General features: G+C 43.6%; 1 protein-coding gene across 1 annotated transcript in view; it reads right to left on the bottom strand.

Moving 5' to 3' along the window:
- Positions 1–2,664: 2,664 nt before the first annotated feature.
- LOC137438587 (uncharacterized) overlaps positions 2,665–23,254 on the bottom strand; it is a 74,910-nt gene continuing 54,320 nt past the window's right edge. The window contains exons 11-13 of the mRNA XM_068133745.2: positions 13,944–14,074; positions 10,383–10,478; positions 2,665–4,624 (exon numbers count right to left, since the gene is read on the bottom strand). Coding sequence (XP_067989846.2) covers positions 4,037–4,624; positions 10,383–10,478; positions 13,944–14,074 — 815 coding nt within the window. The 3' untranslated portion in view covers positions 2,665–4,036. The remainder of the gene's footprint in view (positions 4,625–10,382; positions 10,479–13,943; positions 14,075–23,254) is intronic.

Here is a 23,254-nt window from a genome sequence, read left to right as displayed (position 1 = left end):
GCGGCAACATAGTTTGCCAACGTGAAATAAATGAATACACTCTCAAATGTGCCGTCCGAGGCAGAGTGTGTTCGCCACGTTCGGCACACGCGATAGCTCGCTGCTCTCTGATTGGTTGAATCGTTTTTTGGACATAGCTCGGTAAGTAATTGTCCGATTAATATGAAACCTTGAAAAGGCACATCCTCGGGTCCCCAGCAATATACCTGGCAAGTTTCAAGTATATCGGACCCGTGGTTGTCGAGAAACAGCGGTCACAGACAAACAAACACACACAGACACACACACACACACACACACACACACACACACACACACACACACACACACACACACACACACAGAGATTGCTGGAATTATAGATAGATGATAAAAATTATTTTGAAGTTTAATGAAGGAAAAACCATTCAGTCTGCAAAGCAGAAAAGCAAACTTTTTCAAAACTTCTTCGGAATACTTAAAGATCACAGGGTCCACGAGTGGGATGAACGAACCTCGTCTAAGTTAAAGTGTGTAGGCTGAGATGTCTCATCCACAGTTTCCCTTTGTTGAATCAGGCAGTGGCCAGGTAAACAAACAAAAAAAAAGTACCCCAAAATCGAATCAGTTCATCTTTACATCATTATACACAGTCGTGGCCAAAAATATTGGCACCCTTGCACTTTTTTCAAATAATGCACCATTTATTCCAGAAAAGTGTTGAAAAAAAAAAATATTTTGGTGTCCACATTTGTATTTCTTTGGTTTGCAGTGGAACAAAACAAAAAAAGCAGAAAAAATTACTAAATCTTAACTTGTTCCACACAAATAATAAAATGGCACGGACAATATTATTGGTACATTTTAGAAGTTAAAAATAATTAGATTTCAAGCAGGTGATTCTCCTTTACTTTGGAATTGAACTCACCTGTGGTGAGTTGCAGGTGCCTGCAATATAAAAAAAAAAAAAAAAAAATCACTCGTTCAACCAGTTTGAACAGAGAAAATGAGAATCTGCTGTTTTGTGTCACTGTGTGTACTGCAATGAGCATGGAGAAAATATTTTTAAAAACAAGATAATTGTCTGAGGAGGTCAGACACAATATTGTAGCCAAGCATGGACAATCTCAAGGCTACAAGTCCATCTCCAGAGACCTTGATGTTCCTGTGTCCACCATACGCAATGTTATCAGGAAGTTTAAGGCCCATGGCACTGCAGCCAACCTCCCTGGACGTGGCTGCAAGAGAAAACTTGATCGAAGATTGCACTGAAGGATTGTTCAAATGGTGGAGAAAACACCTCAATCAACTGCCAAACAGATTCAATGTGACCTTCAGACACAAGGCACGATAGTTTCAACTCGCACCATCCGTCACCAACTCGATGAAAGGGGATTCTATGGAGGACCCCAATGCTCAGAGAGACATAAGAAAGCCTGACTGGAGTTTTGCAAAACACACCTGAACAAGCCAAAATCTTTCTAGAACGTCCTGTGGGCAGATGACCAAATTAGAGCTTTTTGGTAAAGCACATCATCTCTGTTTCCAGAAAACAAAATGAAGCCTTCAAAGAAAAGAACACCTTCCCTACAGTCAAACATGGAGGAGGTGCAGTGATGTTTTGGGGTTGCTGTGCTGCCTCTGGCACTGGGTACCTTGAATGTGTGCATGGCATCATGAAATCAGGAGATTACCAAGGTATTTTGGAGCACAATGTTGAGCCCAGTGTCAGAAAGCTGGGTCTCTGTCGAAGGTCATGGGTCTTGCAGCAGGACAATGACCCCAAACACACTTCAAAAAGCACCCAGGAATGGTTCAAGACGAAACGCTGGACGGTTCTGAAGAGGCCAGCAATGAGTCCAGATCTAAATCCCATTGAACACCTGTGGTGAGATCTGAAAAAAGCAGTTGGGAGAAGGCATCCTTCAAATCTGTGAAAACTGGAACAGTTTGCACAAGAGTGGGCAAAACTGCGTGGTGTCGGAAGCTCATTCATGGCTACAGGAAGCGCTTGACTGCAGTTATTTTGTCGAAAGGTTGTGCGACCAAATACAGTATTAAGTCGAGGGTGTCAATAATTTTGTCAATGCCATTTATTTTTATTTTCTGATTTAAAAGATATATTAAGTTCTGAATCAAAAACAAAGGTTCTGTAATATTAACAGTGAAATAGAGAATTGTGGAGACCAAACACTTTTGTCAATTTCAACGTATTTTTCGAGAAAATTGTGAGGTATTTGAAAAATGTGCAAGGGTGCCAATATTTTTGGCCACGACTGTATCTGTACCAAGTTTGAATTGGATCACTTAAGCCTTAAGCTGTTCAAGTAATAGACCTATTACAAACTTTGACCTTTGATATCTTGACCCCAAAATCAGTTCAGCTTTACATCATTCTACATAATTGTACCAAATTTGGTCAGAATCCCATCACTGGTTCACGTTATTGTGGTAAAAGGATTTTTACCGAGCATGACCTCTGGCCTTTGACCTCATGACCCCAAAATCTAATCAGTTCATCTTTACCTATTTATACATACCTGCACCAAATTTGATCAAGATCCCTTCAGCCGTTCTCAAGTTATCGCGGCAACGAAATCACGGACGGACGGCAAACCTGAAAGCATAATGCTTCGGCCGACGTTGTCGGTGGAGGCATAATGAAAATAAAAATTGAGTCATTGGCCAGATAAAAAATTTTAATCAACAACAATAACAGGAGAAGAAAGATACTTAACTTGCACAAGTCAAAACAAAAATTTGATCTTTCGAAGAAGATTGGCTATTTGGGAGGAGGAAGGGGGGAAAATGTTAAAATTCAACACAATTAGATTATGCAATTACAAGGCAATTAATAGTTGCAACAGCTATTGAAAGAATGAGAAAAGGTAACATCAGATGCAGAGTAAACGGCCGTCCTAAATGCCCACCCCGTACTAAAAACTAAAAGCAGTACGTCAAGGCAGCATCCCCAAGGAAGCAGCAGTATTCGAGTTATTTGTGAAAACAAATGTTAAAGGGCAGGCCTATTAAACTAAGAAATAAGGAGATGTCACATGCCAACACGCACAGCAGAAGGAAAAAAATGTAAAAAGAGAAAAACTAAATTGAATGCTCTAATCATTCACTCGACTATGTACCAGCAGGATGAATTGGATAAGGAGAAATAACAATTCACAAATCATTGCCCTACAAACAACTAGACACTGCAGACAATTTGTTTACAAGCGTACAGACCAACAAGACGAGCACTCAAGTTAGGACATTGCGTGGCAGTTCAATGTTAACAGCGTGCAACTAAAAGCAGATCGGAATATTTGCACTCCCACCATAAGTTACAAGGCCGGAAAACTTCGATTCAATTATCAAAACGTGAAAAAGAAATAATCGGAAAACACCAATTGCCGCGCAGGCAAAGGAACGAGTCATTAATTACAAATGATGTGGGGTTTTCTGAAGCTGCAAAACTGATGAGAAAAACCTCTTCAAAGCAATATTAAATACAAAAGCAAGATAATCCTGGAAATGGCTACATTCTTTTAGCGCAAAGAAAGGAAAAAAAAGATTTTCAAGGAAAAGCTCAAAAAATGGAAAAATAAAATACTTTACAAAAAATGCTATTTAAAAAAAACAATAAAATAAATGCAATGTCAGAAGAAGAAGAAGGCCATTATAACATGATCACTTTTTTTGATTAACCATTTTCAACATGTCCCGTATGTTTAGCCTGTGAACCACCTGGAGGATTTTAGCAATTCCTTCACAACTGGGCTTTAGATTGACCGATGAACAAGTCGAGTTTACAAGTGTCAGTGATAATTTGAGGGCTACCACCACACAAACTGAAGTGTGCACGTAAAGCCAATTCAATCTTTAACAGTGTGATAAGAAGAAGATTGCTAGTTTTACCAGTGTAATTTCATTCAGGACGGTGCAGCAGACTGATTTTCATTCACCATTACAAGTTGTTTGTGCTGGAAAAAAACAAATTTGGTCAGACAGGCCATTATCTACTGCCAAAGTAATTCGTCTACGCTTCCTAAACGATATATACCTCCTATTCAGGTGTACCACTTTCATCTGTCAATTTTTCAGACCGTCGCCCCGATCGAGTTGTGACACTCTCGCCAGAGCCGACAGTTTTGACTTTTTTTGCTTTTGTTTTGACTTTTGACGTAACAACTCTGCCTCGAGCGATGGGCCGACCCCTGCCACGTCCTGCTTTTGTCACTGCCAGGGTGCTCACCTTGCCACCCGCCATTTTAAAGCTCTCGCTCTTACTTGCATTTTCGCTTGCCGAATCCACATGCTCCAACAAGTCCTCTTCCCCAGCCTGATTCTCACCCTCATCCTCACTCTTTTCCTCCTTCCCCCCTTCTTGATCACCCTCGCTTTCCTCGTGCTTTACATTGTCTCCATCCTCACCCTCAATGTCTCCTTCACCTCTGTCTCCTTCCCCCTCTCCCTCTTCCTCACCCTCATCCTGGTCTGCAAAACCCTCACCCTCATTTTCTTGTTCACATTCACCAGTCGTATCCTTTTCACCCGTTTGCAAACTTTCTTCTTCTTCTGCGGAGGTTTCCATTTGTTCCTCAGTTTTCTCTTCCTTACTCTTCTCAGCATTCCCCAATTCAGCATTTCGGGCCTGCAAAGAGGAAAAAGGTCAGCTGAAACTTCACATATAAATGCTGCATTTACTAAACGAGTACACCCGCTCACTTCAGGAGCGGCAGGAAGGGTCATTCCTCTTTGGGGTATATAGATTACAGTCGATCTATGGTCGGGTCTCAATAACATTTGGTATGTGTTCATTTACCAAGTTTCTTGTGGAGAGATCGCCAAGTGGTTTAAGCATTCGAGCAAGCACTCCATTCAAAACCGTTAAGGAACGGCTGGATTAGCAAGCGCTAGCTAGCTGCTTGGTAAATGAGCACAATCCGAGCTTTTCCCTTTCAGTTTCGTATGAAACAGCAGCATCGAGTTTTGAAAGTTCGCTACGAAAAATGCCACGGTAGCACCAGAAAGGGCCATGTTATTAACCCAACATTTGTTGGGTATATAGAGTACAGTAGATTTTCGCTCAGTTCTGTAAGTAAAACTTACCTCACGGATGTTGGGATTCCTCCATATTTCTTCATTTAGTGTTTATAAAGAGCTTTAGCGACTTTAAAAAAACTAGGCATACGTGTTTGTGGTGTATAATATTTTCACTTCCTGTAGAACCCGTTGCTTCCACGGAAACACCATTATAACTACTAGCGTGACTCAGTGCGCCTCACCACACGTCGTTTCAGAGGGGTAGGCATCTTTGACCATTTCGGTGTCTTTTGGGCCTTCATGGAGTTTTGGGTCTTCAGGGTCTTTTGGATTGGTTGGGCCTTTAAGGGTATTTTGGGTCTTTGAGGTGTTTTTGGGTCTTCAGGGGCTTTTTGGGTCTTTTGGGTCTTCGGGGTGTTTTGGGTATTCGGGGTGTTTTGGGTATTCGGGGTGTTTTGGGTATTCAGGGTGTTTTGGGTCTTTGGGGTTTTTTTGAGCCTCGGGGCCTTGAAGGGTATTTTGGGTCTTTGGGGGTCTTCAGGGTATGTTGGGTCTTTGTGGTCTGAAGGGTCTTGAGGGAATTAAAGGGTCGTCAAAGGTCTGAGGGGTCTCGGTAGTCTTAACGCAATTAAGAGGGTGGTAAATTTATTTGAAGAAGAAGAAGACATTTTCATCGCATATATACACACATACATACAATACAATACATACATACATACATACATACATACATACATAGCGAACCATATACGTTTGCTCTATTATAAGATACGCTATTTATACACAATAACCCTGCAGGAAAAATGCTTTGGGGAAGTGGGACATTTGTATCAATATTGTTGTAATAACATTAATAATATGCGATTATAATTAATTTTGTTATTGGAAGCATCTTTGGAAAAACGTCACGATAAAGCTAATTTAACATTGATATACACCTCAACATGCAACCCCATTGACGGCAATGGCAGGCAAACTTCCTCGGGGGGAGAAAACCCCCTTGGGGAGGGGGGCAAATGAATGCGCTACAATCTTCATTATCCTGTCAAGCTTGGTTGAGATTGGATAAGTAACGACGGAATGTATTGGCGTCAAATTCATCAGACAAACGGACAGACACTAAATGGCGTATTTTAGTATGATTAATATACAGTACTGATGAAAATACAGGTGCAAACTTTGGCCTCTAAACATAGAGTAAATATCTGCATGCTTGTAATGAAAAAGTAATTTCAGAATGCTGGTAACATCTGGTCAAATGGGCACAATCACAAATTAAGTAGCTTCAATGTAACAAACTTGTGTTCCATCAAAAATGTTTTTTTGGTTTTTTCCCCCAGCGACCCGTCTCCTCTCTTTCTGCTCCTCACTCCTCATTCCTCATTCAAAATTTGGTGAGAGGTTTTATTAAGAATCCTAATTTGTGAACTCTTGAAGGGTGGGCTAAAGCATGATAAACCACTGCAGCACCACACATGACAACACAAACCAAGGCACAAACTAAAAGCACTTTGTGCCTTGGCAGCAAAGTTCACAGCACAACATAAAAATCGAAACGTCAACATTCTCGCTCTCACTCACACTCATGTCCACACACTGCAGAAAGTGTGTCAGATTGCCAAAGTAGTTAATGGGGAAGTTTACGAAAGGTGACTTGCCATTGCGTTCTCAGCAGTTAGTCATGGCAGAAATGGAATTCGCTCAGAGTACGGGGTGAGAGGAGGGGGGAATGGGGTGGGGGGGGGGGGGGGGGAGGGAGGGAATGAAGGAAGCAGAAAGAAGGTGCAAGAAGACAGACCACCGACCTGTCTGCAATGGCATAGTGATAGGCTCATTGACTCAGCTTCAGTGGGTAAGATTCCATTTATCTTAAAGGCCTTGGTTTCCACGGCGTCAAGCTGATCAAGAAGTGAGGCAGGGGAGCCAGCCCAGAGGGGAGAGCAGTACTCCATCAAGCTGTGGTTGAAGGATTGTAGGGAGATACGAGTTCAGGTGTGCCAAGGACTGACTCGTACGATGGAGGACGCAACGATGGCATGACACGTAAAATCGATGGTAACTACACCAATCTCCTCCGTAAAATACTCAACATCCGTTGGCCAGACCAAGTCACAAACATTGAGCGACATGGTAATTTGCCAAAATTTTCTGGACGAAGAGGCGTTTGAGATTGGTGGGTCGTGTCCTCCGGCACAACGAAGAAGCCGCAAATAGTGTCCTACTTTGGAAGCCATCACAAAGGAGAGTTGGTCGACCAAAACTGACGTTGATCAATATTGTCTGCAGCGACACTGGGCTGCATATGGACGAACTGAAATCCGCCGCAGCTAACATAGCTGTTTGGGCAAATCTGACAAAGTGGCTTTGTTCTTTGTCGCTCTGGTTTCTTTTTGGTGTTCTGTTTGTGATTGTCTGATCAACATTATGTATAAACAAGTAGTTAGACATACCTGTACTAAGTTTGAATTGGATCCCTTCAGCCGTTCAAGTTATAGACCGACTACAGACTTTGACCTTTGATCTCTTGACTCCAAAATCTAATCAGGTTAATTTTGCATCATAATACACACTTGTACCAACTTTGGTCAGAATCCCATCACTGGTTTACAAGTTATCGCGACAACAGGATTTTTTTTACCGAACATGACCTCTAACCTTTGACCGCAAAATCGAATCAGTTCATCTTTACCTCATTACACACACCTGCACCAAGTTTGACTATGATCCCTTAAGCCGTTCTCAAGTTAGCGCGGAAACGAAAACCTATCACGGACGGACAGCCAAACAGACAGCAGGATGGACAACCTGAAAACAATGCCCTTGGCGACTTCGGCATAAAATTCAATGAAGATTGCATTTATACTAAACGAGCAGCTTAAATTATACTAAACGGGAATGGCACTCAGTAGAGAGCATACATCCGCCTGGTTGGTCATATCACTCAATGGTGAAGAATCACTTTTAAAAATCGACGAGCTGGATCTGGATCTTTACCAAAATTGAATCGATTCTTCATTGTCACACACACAACCTGTCCAACAAGTTTCGTCCAAATCCATCCCTAACTTTGAGATATCCTGCTATTTATCGATTTTTGGCCCCATCTCCCAATGGTGAAGAATCACTTTTAAAAAACTAAACAATTCTCATATCAGAATCCGTATTCAGATCTTCACCAAAACCGAATCGAATAGTCCTTGTCAGACACCCAACCGGTCCACCAAGTTTCGTCCAAACCAGTCCACAACTTTTTGAGATATCCTGCTATGTATTGTTTTTGGCCCTATCTCCCAATGGTGAAGAAAATCGCCTAAAAAATTATAGTAGCCAGATCTGAATCCGGATCTTCACCAAAATCTAATCATTTCGTCGGTGTCACATATGCTTCATCTCTGCCAAACTTCGTCCAAATCCGTCCACAACTTTTTGAAATATCTTCGTCACAAACGGACAGACAGACAGGGGTAAAAACAACCTCCATCCACCTTTGGTGGTAAATATGCAATTTGGTGTCTGTCTCTGACGATTTTTGATCATAATACATTCGGTCGTTACTTATCCAATCTCAATCAAACTTGACAGGAGGACTAAGGGTCACACAATGAAAGTCGTCGTAAATTCATTTGCCCTCCCTCCCCACTCCAAGGGGATGTTTAACGGTTTTGAATTGAGTGCTTGCTCAAATGCTTAAACAACTTGATGAACGATCCACAAGAAACTTGGTAACTGAATACCCCCCCCCCCCCCACATCCCGCCCCCTCCCAACGTTCATGAGGCCTGACCGTAAATCTACTGTAATCTACATACCCCCAGAATGGAATGACCCTTCCTGCCATCCCCGTAGGGAATGGGAGTACCAGTTAAAGAGAAAACGAAGAGTTCATAGAACATGATACACCACACAGTGTTCAAGTATAAACAGTACTGTACTTCAACTTGAATAAAACAATGATTTTAACGATAGTTAAAAAACAAACAAACAAACAAAAAACGCAGGTTTAGTGCTATAAATGTAGCCACCCTTATATTAAAAAATTATAGTAGCCGGATCTGAAGGGCTAATGGCATGGTGTCACGAATAGCACCCTTGTACACTACCTATTGAACCTTTAAATTGAAGTACAGTCGGACCCCGCTATACGTGGGGGATACGTTCCTGGGAAATGCAGCGAATTGCGAAACCGCGAATGGTGGGGCATTGTTTCAATGGGAAAATGGGGGGATAGGTTATATGGGGGAATAGATAGGGCAAAAATCTGAGAAGAGAGGAACAAACCACGAATGGAGAGGCAAAATCCGCAAATGGTGAGGCAAATCCCGAGAATGTTGATGATAATCCACGAAGGTCGATGAAAGTCCCGCAAATGGAGAGACAAAACCCCTGCGAATGTCGGCGATAATCCCGCAAATGGCGAGGCAAATCCCATGAATGACAACAATAATCCGCAAAGGTCCCGATTATATTGCGGCTAAAATTTGCGACCGCCAAAGCCATGAAAACGGGAAGCACATGGCAGAAGTAAAAGCAGGTCATGCTCGCAGCTCGTAGATTTTTTTTTTTTTCCTTTTTGCATATGTCCAGCTGCTTTATGCAATGCTGGTGAAAGATGGGTTTTATAAATGCCTCAAGCTAGAGGTTCCTGAAATATTTTTTTTGCGCCCCTGAAATACCGTAAATTCGCAGCACAAGGCCGCAAATAGAAAAAACCCCCAAATTTGTGGTACACTTTTCCGCGAAGAGAAACAGGTCGCATTTTATCAACTGAGAATACATGGAACTGCGAAAAGCAGGGTCCGACTGTACTGCAAAACTGGAGGTTCTTGGAAGTATGACAAATGATTTGGTCATAGTATGTAATTAAATGTAAAAAAAAAAAAAAAGATTGTAGAAGTGAATTCCGTGTTTACTGCCATTTTCAGCAGTGTCTAATACATCACCCTATCTATAACATTACATTAGTTATTCATGTTTTTTGTTTGTGGCATTTATAACGTCCTTAAAATCCGTTTCCTGTTTGGAATGATTTTCAACTTTGTTTAAAGAATTCAAATTCGATTTCTTACTCAAGACAGTAAAAAGGTCATCTCATTCCTCTCTGCGCATATACGATTGTGACGAATTAAAAGCCAAAGTACGGTAAACCGAAAGATGTGTATTTCTCAATGTTCTGATTAGTGTTCAAAATACAATAGGCCTATTCAATTGAAGTCGTTCCTCGATCATTAAACCGATGGGACGGATGAAAAGACATGAATCAATTGATTAACCACACTTTTTGCTTTGTGTGCGTGGGGTGAACATTGGTTATTAAGAATATGAATTTCTCAATGAAACAACACAAGAGCATTTCCATGAGGAAATTACCTTTGTGAACTCTTGAAATTCAGAAGAAACAGCTTTGTCTTCATATACTACATACACCTGTCTGCGAATTGCTTTCTTCTTCTCCTCTTGGAAGACCTGGAAAAGGGATTTCAAAATGTCAATTATTACAATGCAAAACACTGACAGAATCTGAATTACCCCTGCTAACTGGTTTGTCATTTCTGACATCCGATTGCCATACAGTGCCTTCAGAAAGTATTCACACCCCTGGACATTCACATTTTGTTGTGTTGCAGCCCGAATATAAAATGGATTAAATTGAGATTTTTGTTGTCAATGATCTACACACAATACCGCATAATGTCAAAGTGGAATTTTTTGCATAGAAATCTTTACAAAGCAATTAAAAATGAAATACAGAAATATCTAATTAACACAAGTATTCAACCCAAAGTCAATACTTCGTCGAAGGGCCTTTAACAGCTTCAAGTCTTCTTGGATATGTCTATCAGCTTTGCATATCTGAATTTAGGGAGTTTCTCCCATTCTTCCTTGCAGATTTGCTCAAGCTGTCAAGTTGGATGGGGAGCGTCGGTGAACAGCAATCTTCAAGTCTTTCCACAGATTCTCAATGGGATTCAAGTCTGGGCTTTGGCTGGGCCACTCAAGGACTTTCACATTCTTGTTATGAAGCCATTCCAGTGTTGCTTTGGCTGTATGCTTGGGGCCATTCTTCTGTTTGAACGTAAATCTTCACCTCAGTCTAAGGTCTTTTCCACTGAAGCAGATTCTACTCAAGGATTAGCCTGCATTTGGCTCCATTCATTGTTCCCTCTATCCTTACAAGTCTCCCAGTCATTGCTGCTGAAAAGCATCCCCATAACATGATGCTGCCACCACCATGTTTCATGGTGGGGATGATGTTAGATTGGTGATGAGCTGTGTTCGGTTTCTGACAGACTTAGCGCTTTGCATTCAGGCCAGAGTCCAATTTTCATCTCATCATATCAGAAAATATTTTGTCTCATGCTCTCAGTCTTCAACGCACCTTTTCAAACTCCAGAAGTGCTGCCATGGGCCTTTTTCTCAAGAGTGGCTTCCATCTGGACACTCTCCCCAAAAGCCTAATTTCTGAATTGCTGCAGACACTGTGGTCCTTCCTTCCGGCAGGTTCTCCCTTCTTTTCACTGTGCTCATGAGAACTTTTACCACTCTAGAAATTGTTTTATACACTTCCCCAGATCTATGCCTCCTCACAATTCAATCGATGGTGAAGCTTCCCCCCAACCCCCAAAAAACACTTTCCTCAAAATAACCCACTCACATTTTCACTTTGTCATGCCTCACATTATTCCACAGGGCAAAGGAGAAACCGCCACATGGTGAGGAAACAAGCTGACAAGCAATGACACAGCTAACTCGAATGGCACTCAGTGGAGGGCATACCTCCGCCAGGCTGAACAGTTTACCTTTGTATCATACCGATTGGCCTGATCTGCTTCCGGACCTTAACCAAAATCTAATCAGCTTGTTCTTCTCACTTACCCAACTCATCCACTAAGTTTTGTCATAACTCATCCATAGCTTTGAAAAATCATGCTATATATCGTTTTGGCCCCTTCTCAATAGTGAGCAATCACTTTATATAATACAGTGAAACCTTGACTTACGAGTTTAATTCGTTCTGTGACCGAGCTCGTAACTCAATTTGCTCGTTTCTCAAATTAAATTTCCCCATTAAAATGAATTGAAATGCTATTAATCCGTTCCAGCCCCCCAAAAACCACACCAATTTTTTTTGAAATACAGTATATATAAAAAAATATCTCGCGCTTTATATTTCACCTGTATGCAGCATACAAGTTGGCAGGATGGCCTGGACTGGAGGTACGCACACTTGACTCTAAACTGTCCAGCCTGGGTTTGAATCCCGACCCAGCTATAACCTGTCATGTCGGTGTTTCACAAGCAGGGTGATTCATCAATGTGTGTACCGCTAAACTGGGCGCCCCGTTTGCGTCCCATTAGTTGTTGGATGTTAAGGATCTCACCGTGTCTTCCACAAAGAGAAGGCGAGCTATCGCCGGCACTCTGAACAAGTTGTGGCCTGGCATGCTCTTCTCCTCTGCCGTTATATACGTCCTCCTCGGCATCTTTTTCCAGAAGAGCCCTGTCTCGTCACAGTTGAAGATTTGCTGGGGGATGTATCCTTCGGCTTCTATCAGTTCGGCAAAAGTTATAATAAAATCTTCAGCTGCCTTCACATCCGAGCTTGCTGCCTCACCATGCCTGACGACGGAGTGAATGCCGGTCCTCTTCTTAAAATTATCAAACCATCCCCGACTGGCTTTGAATGACTCTTCCGATGCCTCGTCCGTTGATGTTCCCGCCGTCTGCTGCACCAAATCCCCGTAAATGTCTCGTGCCTTCTCACAGATGATGCTCTCGGTCACGGTATCTCCTGCGAGCTGCTTCTCCGTCAACCACACAAACAACAACTTCTCCATCTCTTCATGGACAGAGGTCCGGAGCTTTGAAATAATCTTAACGCCCTTGGCTGGCGTTATAGCCTTTATCGACTCCTTCTGCTTCAAAATCGTACATATCGTAGAAGTACTACGATCGTACTGCCTCGCCAAGTCGACAACAAGCACACCTCGCTCATGTTTTTCGACGATTACGTGTTTTATATCCAAGCTCGCTCGCTCGTAACTCAGATCTCGGCTCGCATCACAAAGCAAAAATTCGACCGAGCGACGGCTTGTATCTCGGAAAACTCGTAAGTTGGTGCACTCGTAAGTCAAGGTTTCACTGTGTATATATATATATATATAAAACACAGTGTGTGTGTGTGTGTGTGTGTGCGTGTAATGTTACCGATAGACTCCTAAACGGAGAGGCTTACGTGCTTGATATTTGGCATAGACATGGCCATTGAGCCTGGGAGGAACATGGCCGAACTCAAAATATTTCACGATCCATATTTTTTATTCATATTTACCTCAGCGCATTTAAGCGCACGGAATCAACGGAATCAGAGCAGGTGGGCGCTGATTCGCTCAGAGCGATCACGTGATGATGCTATGAACGCTATGAAAAAAAAAATCGCTATGACGCTATGAAAAAAAAATCGCTATGACGCTATGAACGATATGACGCTATGAACAAAAAAAATCAAGGGTAATTATGAAACGCTATGGACGCTATGAACGATATGAAATGCTATGAACGCTATGACGCTATGAAAAAAAAAAAAAATCGCTCGCTTTACCAAGGGGCTCGCTCTCCCCCCGTTCCCCTCCCCTCCCCCTCCCCCGCCCGGCAATGCCGGGTACTTCTGCTAGTATATATATATATATATATAAATCTGATCCAGATCTTCACCAAAATTGAATCGACCTGTCCTTGTCACACACCCAACCTGTTCACCAAATTTAATCTGAATCAGTCCACAACTTTCTGAGATATCCTGCTCACAGTCAGAAACAGAGACAGGCAGTGGTGAAAACATATCTGGTGGTGGAGGTAATAAATTAAAGAAAAATGATCAGCAAAAGTGCTTTTTTCTCCATTCACACACAAAAAAAACAAAAAACTAACCTTGTATTTTTGGATGTGATTAAATGATTGTAGGTGAAGCATCACATGGTCTTTGTTCATTGAAATGAAGTAGCGACAAGCAAGGCAACGAATTACAACCATGCGACTCCATCCTTCTGGAACCTTAAATCCTGAGGAAACCAGGGTGAAGGATGGGTGGCACACAGAGGCAGCCCTTAAGAGAACATGGATCGGCATTCCTTACACTACATGTTAATAATAACCAGGGGTAAAGTGGTCTTGCAGTCAAAAAGCCAACAAAAATTGATGAACAATACAATTTTTTTTATTCCAGTCATAAAAAAATTTAGTAACACTGACGTCAAGACGTTGACCGATATGCCTCCGTCTACATTATGACATCATTGTACACTACATACTTGTATTAAGTTTGATTTAATCCATTCAGCTGTTCAAGTATCACCATTTTTACCTGACCTCTGACCTCACCAAAATCACCTAACTCCTCACCTTTGATGCCAATATATCATCAAGTTCATCTTTGCATCATAATATATACTCGTACTTATACCAAGTTTGGGCAAAATCCCATCACTTGTTTACAGGTTAGCACGAAGAACCACCTTTAGAGGCCATTTTTCCCCACAGAGCGGGGGTTGGCCTTTTTTGGGCACCTTGGTCCCCTTTTTGAAGCAATGTTTTATGGCCAGATGCCCTTCCTGCCGCCAACCCTGTTAGTCGCCTCTTGCGACACGCAGGGAATTACCAGTGAACTGGTACTCAATTTGCGGACCTCGGAAGGATGACAGGCTGAGTCAACCCCCCTAGCATTAATTCAGCGATCAACCGGGATTTGAACCCAGGATCCTAAGCCGGCACCCTAACCGCTAAGCCAACACCAGGCTAACACGGTTAGCACAGGAACATAATTTTTACTTAACATGTCTGTTACGGTCTGTGACCTTTCTTTTCTTCTTCCTCCCCCCCCCCCCTTCTTCTTCCTCCATTCCTTCAGTGGAGAGAGTGGCCATTTTTGAGGAGGACTCACGGCAGAGTGCTTCTTCGTGTTCTTTGTAGAGTTTTCAGCGGAAATCTCTCCACCTGAAGGTTGTGCCAGATCAACCCCTGCGGCCACCTCTGTACCTGAAGGTTGACTTTTGATTAAACCCTCGCTACTGCTGGGCCGCCTTGGGGCCTACCGCTGGGGCCTACTGCTGGGCCTGCATTGGGGCCCACCGCTGTGCCTGCATCATTGGGGCCTACTGCTGGGCCTGCACTGGGGCTGCACTGCACTGCTGGGCCTTGAATGCAGTACTTATTTCAAACTCTCGCGGCAGCTCCTCCATTTCAGATCCCCCAAACCTGGCCTTGAGTTGATCCTGGAGGATCCACTACCACTCACCTCCGCATTGTCTGGGTCTCTCCTCTTCGGACCTCTTCAGGACCACCGGACTGTAGGTCCTCCTTTGGGACTGACTACACAAGCAGGAACCTTCAGCCTTGGCTGCCTACTCCTTCCCTCCCGTGCTGCCCTAATCCGGGTTTTCCCTCTCTTCTCCCATCTTTGTTTCCTTTTTCTTTATGTGTAGAAATAGATTTTGAGTGTGATAACCTATAAATAAAGCCGGTGTGATTGAATTCTTGGCTTGGTGTGCTCCAGGCCATAACATGTCATCTGGCTTTTGACGTCTTGACCACAAAATTTCATAAATGAATCTTTACCTCATTATACATACCTGCATCAAGTTTGATTAAGATCCCTTCAGCTGTTCTCAAGTTATCACGGAAAAGAAAACCTATCATGGATGGACGGACGGACTGACAGCCGGATGGACAACCCGAAAACATAATGCCTCCAGCAACCTTGTCGGTGGAGGCATAAAAATTAGGAACTGAAGAAATACGGTGTCCACAAACTGCCATTCCAAATTCAAACCGTAATAAATAAATGACAATTAAACAAGATGCAATGATGTGTTTTGCTACATGGGAGAACATCGAAAAAGTTTATTGACTTTTTTTTTTCATCTCCTGCGATGTCTTTTACTGGAAGTGGCGTCTCCACAAGAAAAATAATGTGTGTTGCCAGGTTTAGAGACCAAAACAGCGATTATAGGTTCAACAAAGCTTCAGGACAACCAATAGAAGACAGCCACTAATCGAGAAAAACGCTTCGTGAGTGGAACAAAAAGTTTATGGAGACTAGTAACATCCTGCAGAGGAAGGTGGCATCTTGAACATGTTTGTGAATCGTTTGTATGTAGTCCCCACAAGTCCACTGAGATTGAGATTATGACCTTGACAAATCTTGACCACAAAACTGAAGAAAATGTTTTTATGTTTTACCTTTTTTTTTTTTTTGCAATAAGCGAAGTTAAGCAATTAGGGCACTGTGTATGTCTGTCTACAGACGTTGGTCTATGATCAAGAAACTACTTAATTTCAATTGAAAGTTATATTTTGAACACTGCAGAATAGGAACCTGCGGTTTAACAGTAATTTGACTGAATTTGGCAAATAGTACGGAATCTCATCCCGAGCGCACAGGCGTAGAGAGAAGCAAGGTAAACTAGAACAATGCCACTGTGTCGCCAATATGCCTCTGCATAGTCCCTCAACGGGTAGATGCCATCGTTCACTGTCCTAAAAATAAACAAGTTTGAATTAAATCCCTTCAGCTGTTTTCAAGTATCACATTTTCACCAGCCATGATAGGTTTCACATCGATCGGTGAAGCAGTTTCAGAGAAGGGATTTTTTTTAAATATCGGCTTTCAAGCTAATATGGCTGCCATACCACATGACATTAAAAGATGTACACTCTGCATATGTATGGGTAGAGGATCACATTTGTGAAGTTTCGTGTTGATTGGATAAGGTTCGTTTTTCTATCCATGATGGCTGCCAAACCACGTGACCGACGACATCATCATTTTCAAACTATATGCAACAGCGGCGTGAGATGATATTTGTAAAATTTTGCATCAATAGATTAAGCTGTTTCAGAGATATAATTTAATATTTTCCTTCAATCCAATATGGCTGCCACACCATGTGACCAATGATGTTTTCGTGATAATCTTTTAATCTCCATGCCTAGTCAATGACACGTAAAGTTTTGAGTCAATCGATGCGGTGGTTTGGGAGAAGATGTTTTTTTTTTTTTAAGTTTTAGATTAGATCCAATATGGCTGCCAAACCATGTGACCTATTATATCATAGATTGAATATTTCAATACAAATGGGTCATAGATCATGTGCATGCAATTTCAGATTTTTAGGATAAGGAATTCGATTAAAACATTTTTGGCTGGTACGTAGTGTGTTCAAAAAGTATCCGACCTTTATTTTTCGTGCGTAAAAAAAAGAAGCGAGGGAGGCGTTGATTGGTGCACGTATGTAGGCGATCCTAATGCGCACGCGTGAATTTTTTCCCACCTGCAGAAGCTGTCATTCGACGGCAGACCGCCGATGAGTGAGGACATGTAAGCGAGCGCCGTCGGATTTTCGTTTTTGACAAAATGACGGAAAAACTTGAACAATGCTACTGCATCAAATTTTGCGTAAAGCTTGGCGATTTCCAAGTGGAAACGATCCGCAAGATTCAACACCGTTCATTCCATTATGAAGGGGTATTTGGGCTTCAGGAGAATCTCAGCGAAGTTCGTACCAAAGCTGCTAACGATTGAGCAGAAGCAATTCCGTTTGGAGATCGCACAGGACATGCTGGAGACTGTGAACAGTGATCCCAGCTTCCTCAACACAGTGATCACTGGCGATGAGTCCTGGGTTTATGGGTACGACCCAGAAACCAAGTTGCAGTCATCACAATGGAAGCATCCAACATCCCCGAGGCCAAAAAACACAAAATTTGATGCAGTAGCGTTGTTCAAGTTTTTCCGTCATTTTGTCAAAAACGAAAATCCGACGGCGCTCGCTTACATGTCCTCACTCATCGGCGGTCTGCCGTCGAATGACAGCTTCTGCAGGTGGGAAAAAATTCACGCGTGCGCATTAGGATCACCTACATACGTGCACCAATCAACGCCTCCCTAGCTTCTTTTTTTTTTACGCACGAAAAATAAAGGTCGGATACTTTTTGAACACAGTAGTATACCACTTCACCTATGAGGTTTTTTTTTTTTTTTTTTTTTTTTGTATACAAGATCGAGGCTCGTGAAAGAGCGAACATTAATCACACAGAAAGACAAACAGACACACAAAACAAATAACATCGGGAGCGGTAGACAAGATGGGGAGAGAGGGGGAAGGACACAAACACAACATTTGAGAGCAGGGACCGAGAGACATGGAGACATCGAGAGAACTGTGGGAGGGAGAGGGCTTTGGTGGGAGGCATGGGAAGGGGGGGGGGGGGGGTGGGAGAGGTATAAAACATATGGACACTGCCGAGACTTCCAGGAAAGAAGTTGGAATTTCAAACAAGGTGGATCTGGGGTGAATTAGTGGGGGTAGAAAAGATCAAGGTTTTGGATGGGGGAAGATAAGAGATGGTGGTGAACAGCTGTTTTGAAGACCTGGAGGGAGGAGTGTGATTGAAGTGAGTGTGGGAGTTTGTTCCAGAGGCGGGAGAAAAGAGGAATGAAAGAGTGAAGGTGAGCAGAGAGCCGCGATTTCGGCAGTTTAACCATCAGAGGGTGGCTGGCAGATCTTGTGCGACCTGTAGGAATATTTGGGGGACAGAGCACAGAGAGAGCTGGGGGAGCAAGGCCGGAGAGGAGTCGGTAGAAGACAGAAAGACCACCTACCTGCCTGCGGTGAGTGAGTGAAAGGCCCTCAGAGATAGCTTCATCGCGGGAGATTCCAATGATTCTGAAAGCTTTGGATTCAACAGCGTGAAGCCGAGCCAGGTGTGAGGCAGGAGCACCAGCCCATAGGGGAGAACAGTATTCCATTGAGCTGCGGATGAAAGCCTTGTATGTGGTGAGGAGCTCAGGTGTGCCTAGGAAGGACTTCGCACGACGGAGGATGCCCAGTCGGCGACTGGCTTTGGAGGCCAGCTTGGAAATGTGGTTTTCCCAAGAAAGATCATGGCAGATGGTGAGACCCAAAAGCTTGAGCGACAGAACTTCTTGGAAAGGATTGTTGAGAAAGTAGATGGGAGGGTTGTCCAGTCGATCTTTTCGGAGAGAGACATAGTAAGAGTGTGAGATTTGTCAGGATTGAAAGACATGTTCCACATGTTTGACCAGTCTGTGATTTTGTCCAGGTCTTCAGAGAGTGAGGAGGCTGCAGACTGCCGATCTGAGGGAAGAGGAATGGAGCGGCAGAGAGTGGAGTCATCAGCAAAGAGATACAGAGGATTTTCCAGAGAGTCGGAGAGATCATTGATAAAGACCAGAAAAAGCACAGGGCCCAGCACACTGCCTTGGGGAACTCCAGCCTGAACGGGAAGGGGAGATGAGAGAAATCCATTCAGGGCCACACGTTGACTACGACCAGAGAGGAAGTCCGCAAGCCATGCATGGAGATTTCCATGGATACCATAGGAGGAGAGTTTGGTGAGCAGAGCTGGGTGCCAGACCGTATCGAAGGCACGTGATATGTCACGGGAGACAGCTCTGATTTCCTGTTTGGCATTGAGGACCTCCATCCATTGTTGAGACAGCAGAAGCAGCATGTCCAGAGTAGAGTGACCTGGTCTGAAACCAAATTGATGATCAGAGATCAAGCCATTGGAGAAGAGGAAAGATTTCATATCCGAAGCAATGATGGATTCCATGACTTTGCTGATAATTGGGAGCAGGCCGATTGGTCTGTAGTTGCAAGGATCTGTTTTTGCACCTTTTTTGTGTAAAGCGGTAATGTTTGCTGATTTCCAGGATGCTGGCAGATGACCTTGAGCAAAGGATAGGGTGAAAAGAATAGAGAGAGGGTGAGATAGAGCGGCAGAGCAGGATTTTAGGACCCGTGGGCTGATGCCATCTGGTCCAGTTGCAGAATCAGAGTCGAGGTTTGACAAAAACTCCTCCACCTTGTCAGGAGAGAAGGTCACAGAGTCCAGGAGCAGTTTGGTTCGACTGGGAAAGGTGGGAACAGAGAGAGATGGGTTTGGGACTAAGGATTTTGAGGCAAACACAGAGTTGAGGCATTCGGCTTTGTCACGTGCGATGTCAACTGTGTGGCCATTTGAGGTAAGGGAGGGGATGGAGGGGGAACAAACACCAGAAACGGATTTGACCAGACACCACCAGGATTTGGAGGAAGGAGACAGGTTTGAGAGTTCATTCTTGAGTGAGGAGAGATAGTGCTTCCTGGCACTCCTGAGGGTAGACACACACTTGTTCCGAGCTTGGTGGAAGGAACTGAGATTTCCTTCAGTTGGATTAGCCTTCCAAGAGGCAAAGGCAAGTTGTTTCAGGGCAACTGCCTCACCACAAGATTCAGTGTACCATGGACGGGAGGAAGGGTAAGACAACTGAAGGCGAGATGGGATAAATCTGTGCATGAGAGAGATCAGTTTGCTTTGGAAGAATTCCCAGGAAGAATTGATGTCAGAGGCAGTGGAGATGGGAGACCAATCCAGGCGATTGATGGCTGCTTGAAGACCGTCCCAGTCGGCCTGAGTGAAATGCCAGACTCGTCGACGCTGAGGAGGCTCTCTGAGAATGGCCAGAGAGATGTCCACTTTGACAAGCACATGATCAGAAGAACCGATTGGAGCAGAAGAAGAGCAGCAGACATTAGCAGGGAAGTTAGTCATAACCAAGTCTAGAAGAGAAGATACTCCATTGGCTGAGATCCGGGTCGGGAAATTGACAGATTGTGTCAATCCCAGTGAGTCACAGAAGTCCTTTGCTGAGGTGCCATGACTGGTGAGAGAGGAACCCACACCCAACCAGGTGGCATGATGACAATTGAAGTCACCACATATGAGGAAGAGAGAGTTGGGATGAGTGGAGAGAAGTTGGTCCATGTTGTCAGACAGTGAAATGTAGATGGAGTCATCACTGTTTGGGGGACGGTACAGAACACATATGAACAAAAGGTGGGAGCGGAGAGGAAGCCGTAGCCAGAGGTACTCCTGGGGGTGAGGAGGAGAGAGGGTAGTGCAAGGAGAGTGAGGAAGAGAGTTTTTGATAAAGATAGCCACCCCACCACCAGGCCGAGGCTCAGGTCTATCATACCGGAGGAGGGAGTAACCAGGAAGAGATATTAAGGAATCAGAGACATCTTGAAGGAGGAAAGTCTCTGTTAAGCAGATCAAGTCTGGATTGTCAGAAGCAACCTGTATGGAGAGATCAGTCAGGTTTGAGCGAAGGCCCCGGATGTTTGAGGTCCATACCGTTAATGAAGAGAGAGGGGGAGCATCGGGTACAGGACAGGGGAGGGGAGGAGTAGGGTAAGATGAAGGATGAGAGGGGGAGGTAGGGAGAGCAGTTGTTAGTGTGTCAGCGATTGCAGAAGAGTTCCAAGAAAGGGAAGGATGAGGAGGAGGAAAGGTTTGAAGGTGAAGGGATGAGGCACAGAGAGGGGTTGTTTGAGGGGGGGCAGAGGAAAGAAGAAGGTTGGGGGGGGGGTGGAGGTATGAGATAGAAGGAAGACGAAGTGGGGAGGAGGCAGCTTTGAGGAGGAGGGGGGAGGAGGGAGAATTGGAGAGGAATGGTATGGGGGGGGGGAGATTTGAATGGGAGGGGTTGGGGGGGGAGTTTTGAAGGGGAGGAGTGAGGGGGGAGTTTAGGAGGGGAAGGGCAAGGGGGGAGTTCAGGAGTGCAAGGGGGGAGTTCAGGAGTGGAGGGGTAGGGGGGGAGTTTAAGAGTGGCAGGGCAAGGGGGGAGTTTAGGAGTGTAGGTGCAAGGGGAGGGATTTGGATGGGAGGGGCAAGAGGGGAGTTTAGAAAGTGGATGATTAATGAAAGACGAACATTGAAAACAAATTGGGTTTGTTGTGATTTTCAAGTTAGCAATCCGGTTCAGAATGATGGAGGGATGGAATGAATGTGAATTTAGACCATGTAGTGAAGGAGACGTATAAGATATTGAATTTCTTTTTTTTGAGGTGGAATGAGTTGGAGAGGAAATTGAGAAAAGCCTTTTAAATAGGAAGAAAAACAGCGTGTTGTAAAATACCACTGAGTAAAACACTGAAGGGGAAAGGTTATACATATTTAAATAATATTTAAACAGAACCGTGAACAATCTTATGTGCACAAAAATACCAACGGGGGGAGAGCCGAGAGGGACCACCACGAGTCACGTGAAGGGCAAACGGTGGAATGGCAAGGAGTTAATGGGGGCGGGGCGAACAGCACACCTGGACAGAAAATACAGGATGAGTCAACAGTACACGTGGAGAAAGGAAAATAAATGTTTTTTTTTGTTTGTTTTGTTTGGTTTTTGGGGGTGGGGGGGGGGGGAGGTGGGGATTTAGAACGTTAGACAGAGTATTATGTTCGGGGTAGAAGGGAAAAAAACTAAGAGCCAAGCAAAACACGATTAAGATAACAAACACCGACGGGGGTACAACTACAAGGCCGCACACGAGGAGCAGAACACGATTAAATAATTACAAGTTACAGGAAATTCAAACCAAAAGTAACTATAATCAAAACAATAACGCATGGACGATAAAATAATGAGTTGAAATTTGACAATCTATCTGGGGAAATGGGGGAGAAACACGTGGTCGAAGAACGAACGAACGAACGAATAAGAATGAATAAACGAATGAGAACAGAGAAGGAAATGTTTTTTTTTTGGATTTTTTTGAGTTGTGATTTACACAAGGAAGAGGGCTATGGGGTGAAAAGATTGGGAAAACAGAGAACGAAAGTTATTGGATCACAAAAACACGGACCGCTGACAGAAAAACAAAGCCTCAAGGTTGTACAGTGTTCACTGTACAACTACAAGGCCTCAAAACACGACCCGAATTAACACGATTTTCAATACAGGTATGAAAGATTTGCACCGAAAATCTTCGTCGGGAGACAATATATACACCATAAAATAAATAGTTATAACGAAAATACAAATGGGAACAATTACTTAACTTCGATTTCGATGGATAGCATGGAGAGCTGAGAATAAACGAACCCTCGCCAGCAAGACCGGAAACGGAGGTCATCATTATCATGCTTTTGTTCCCCATTGGGAGTGCTTGACAATGTGCCAAGTTTCAAATTCTTCCATTCAGCGGTTTCCGAGACATTAAATTTTAATTATTTGCGTTTAATCCAAGGTGGTTGCCATACCACGTGACCTATGACATCACAATTATCATAAAACATTCTGCATGGGTGTCACTCCTACCCCAAAAGTTTTGTCTCAATCTGACATATGGTTGGTGAGAAAAACGAGGTTTAGCCCGTACGGACAACCCGAAAAATAA

Source organism: Myxine glutinosa, chromosome 13 (genome assembly GCF_964187855.1).
Source record: "Myxine glutinosa chromosome 13, kmMyxGlut1.1, whole genome shotgun sequence".
NCBI lineage: Eukaryota > Metazoa > Chordata > Myxini > Myxiniformes > Myxinidae > Myxine > Myxine glutinosa.
This window is presented reverse-complemented; position numbering and strand designations above follow the sequence as displayed.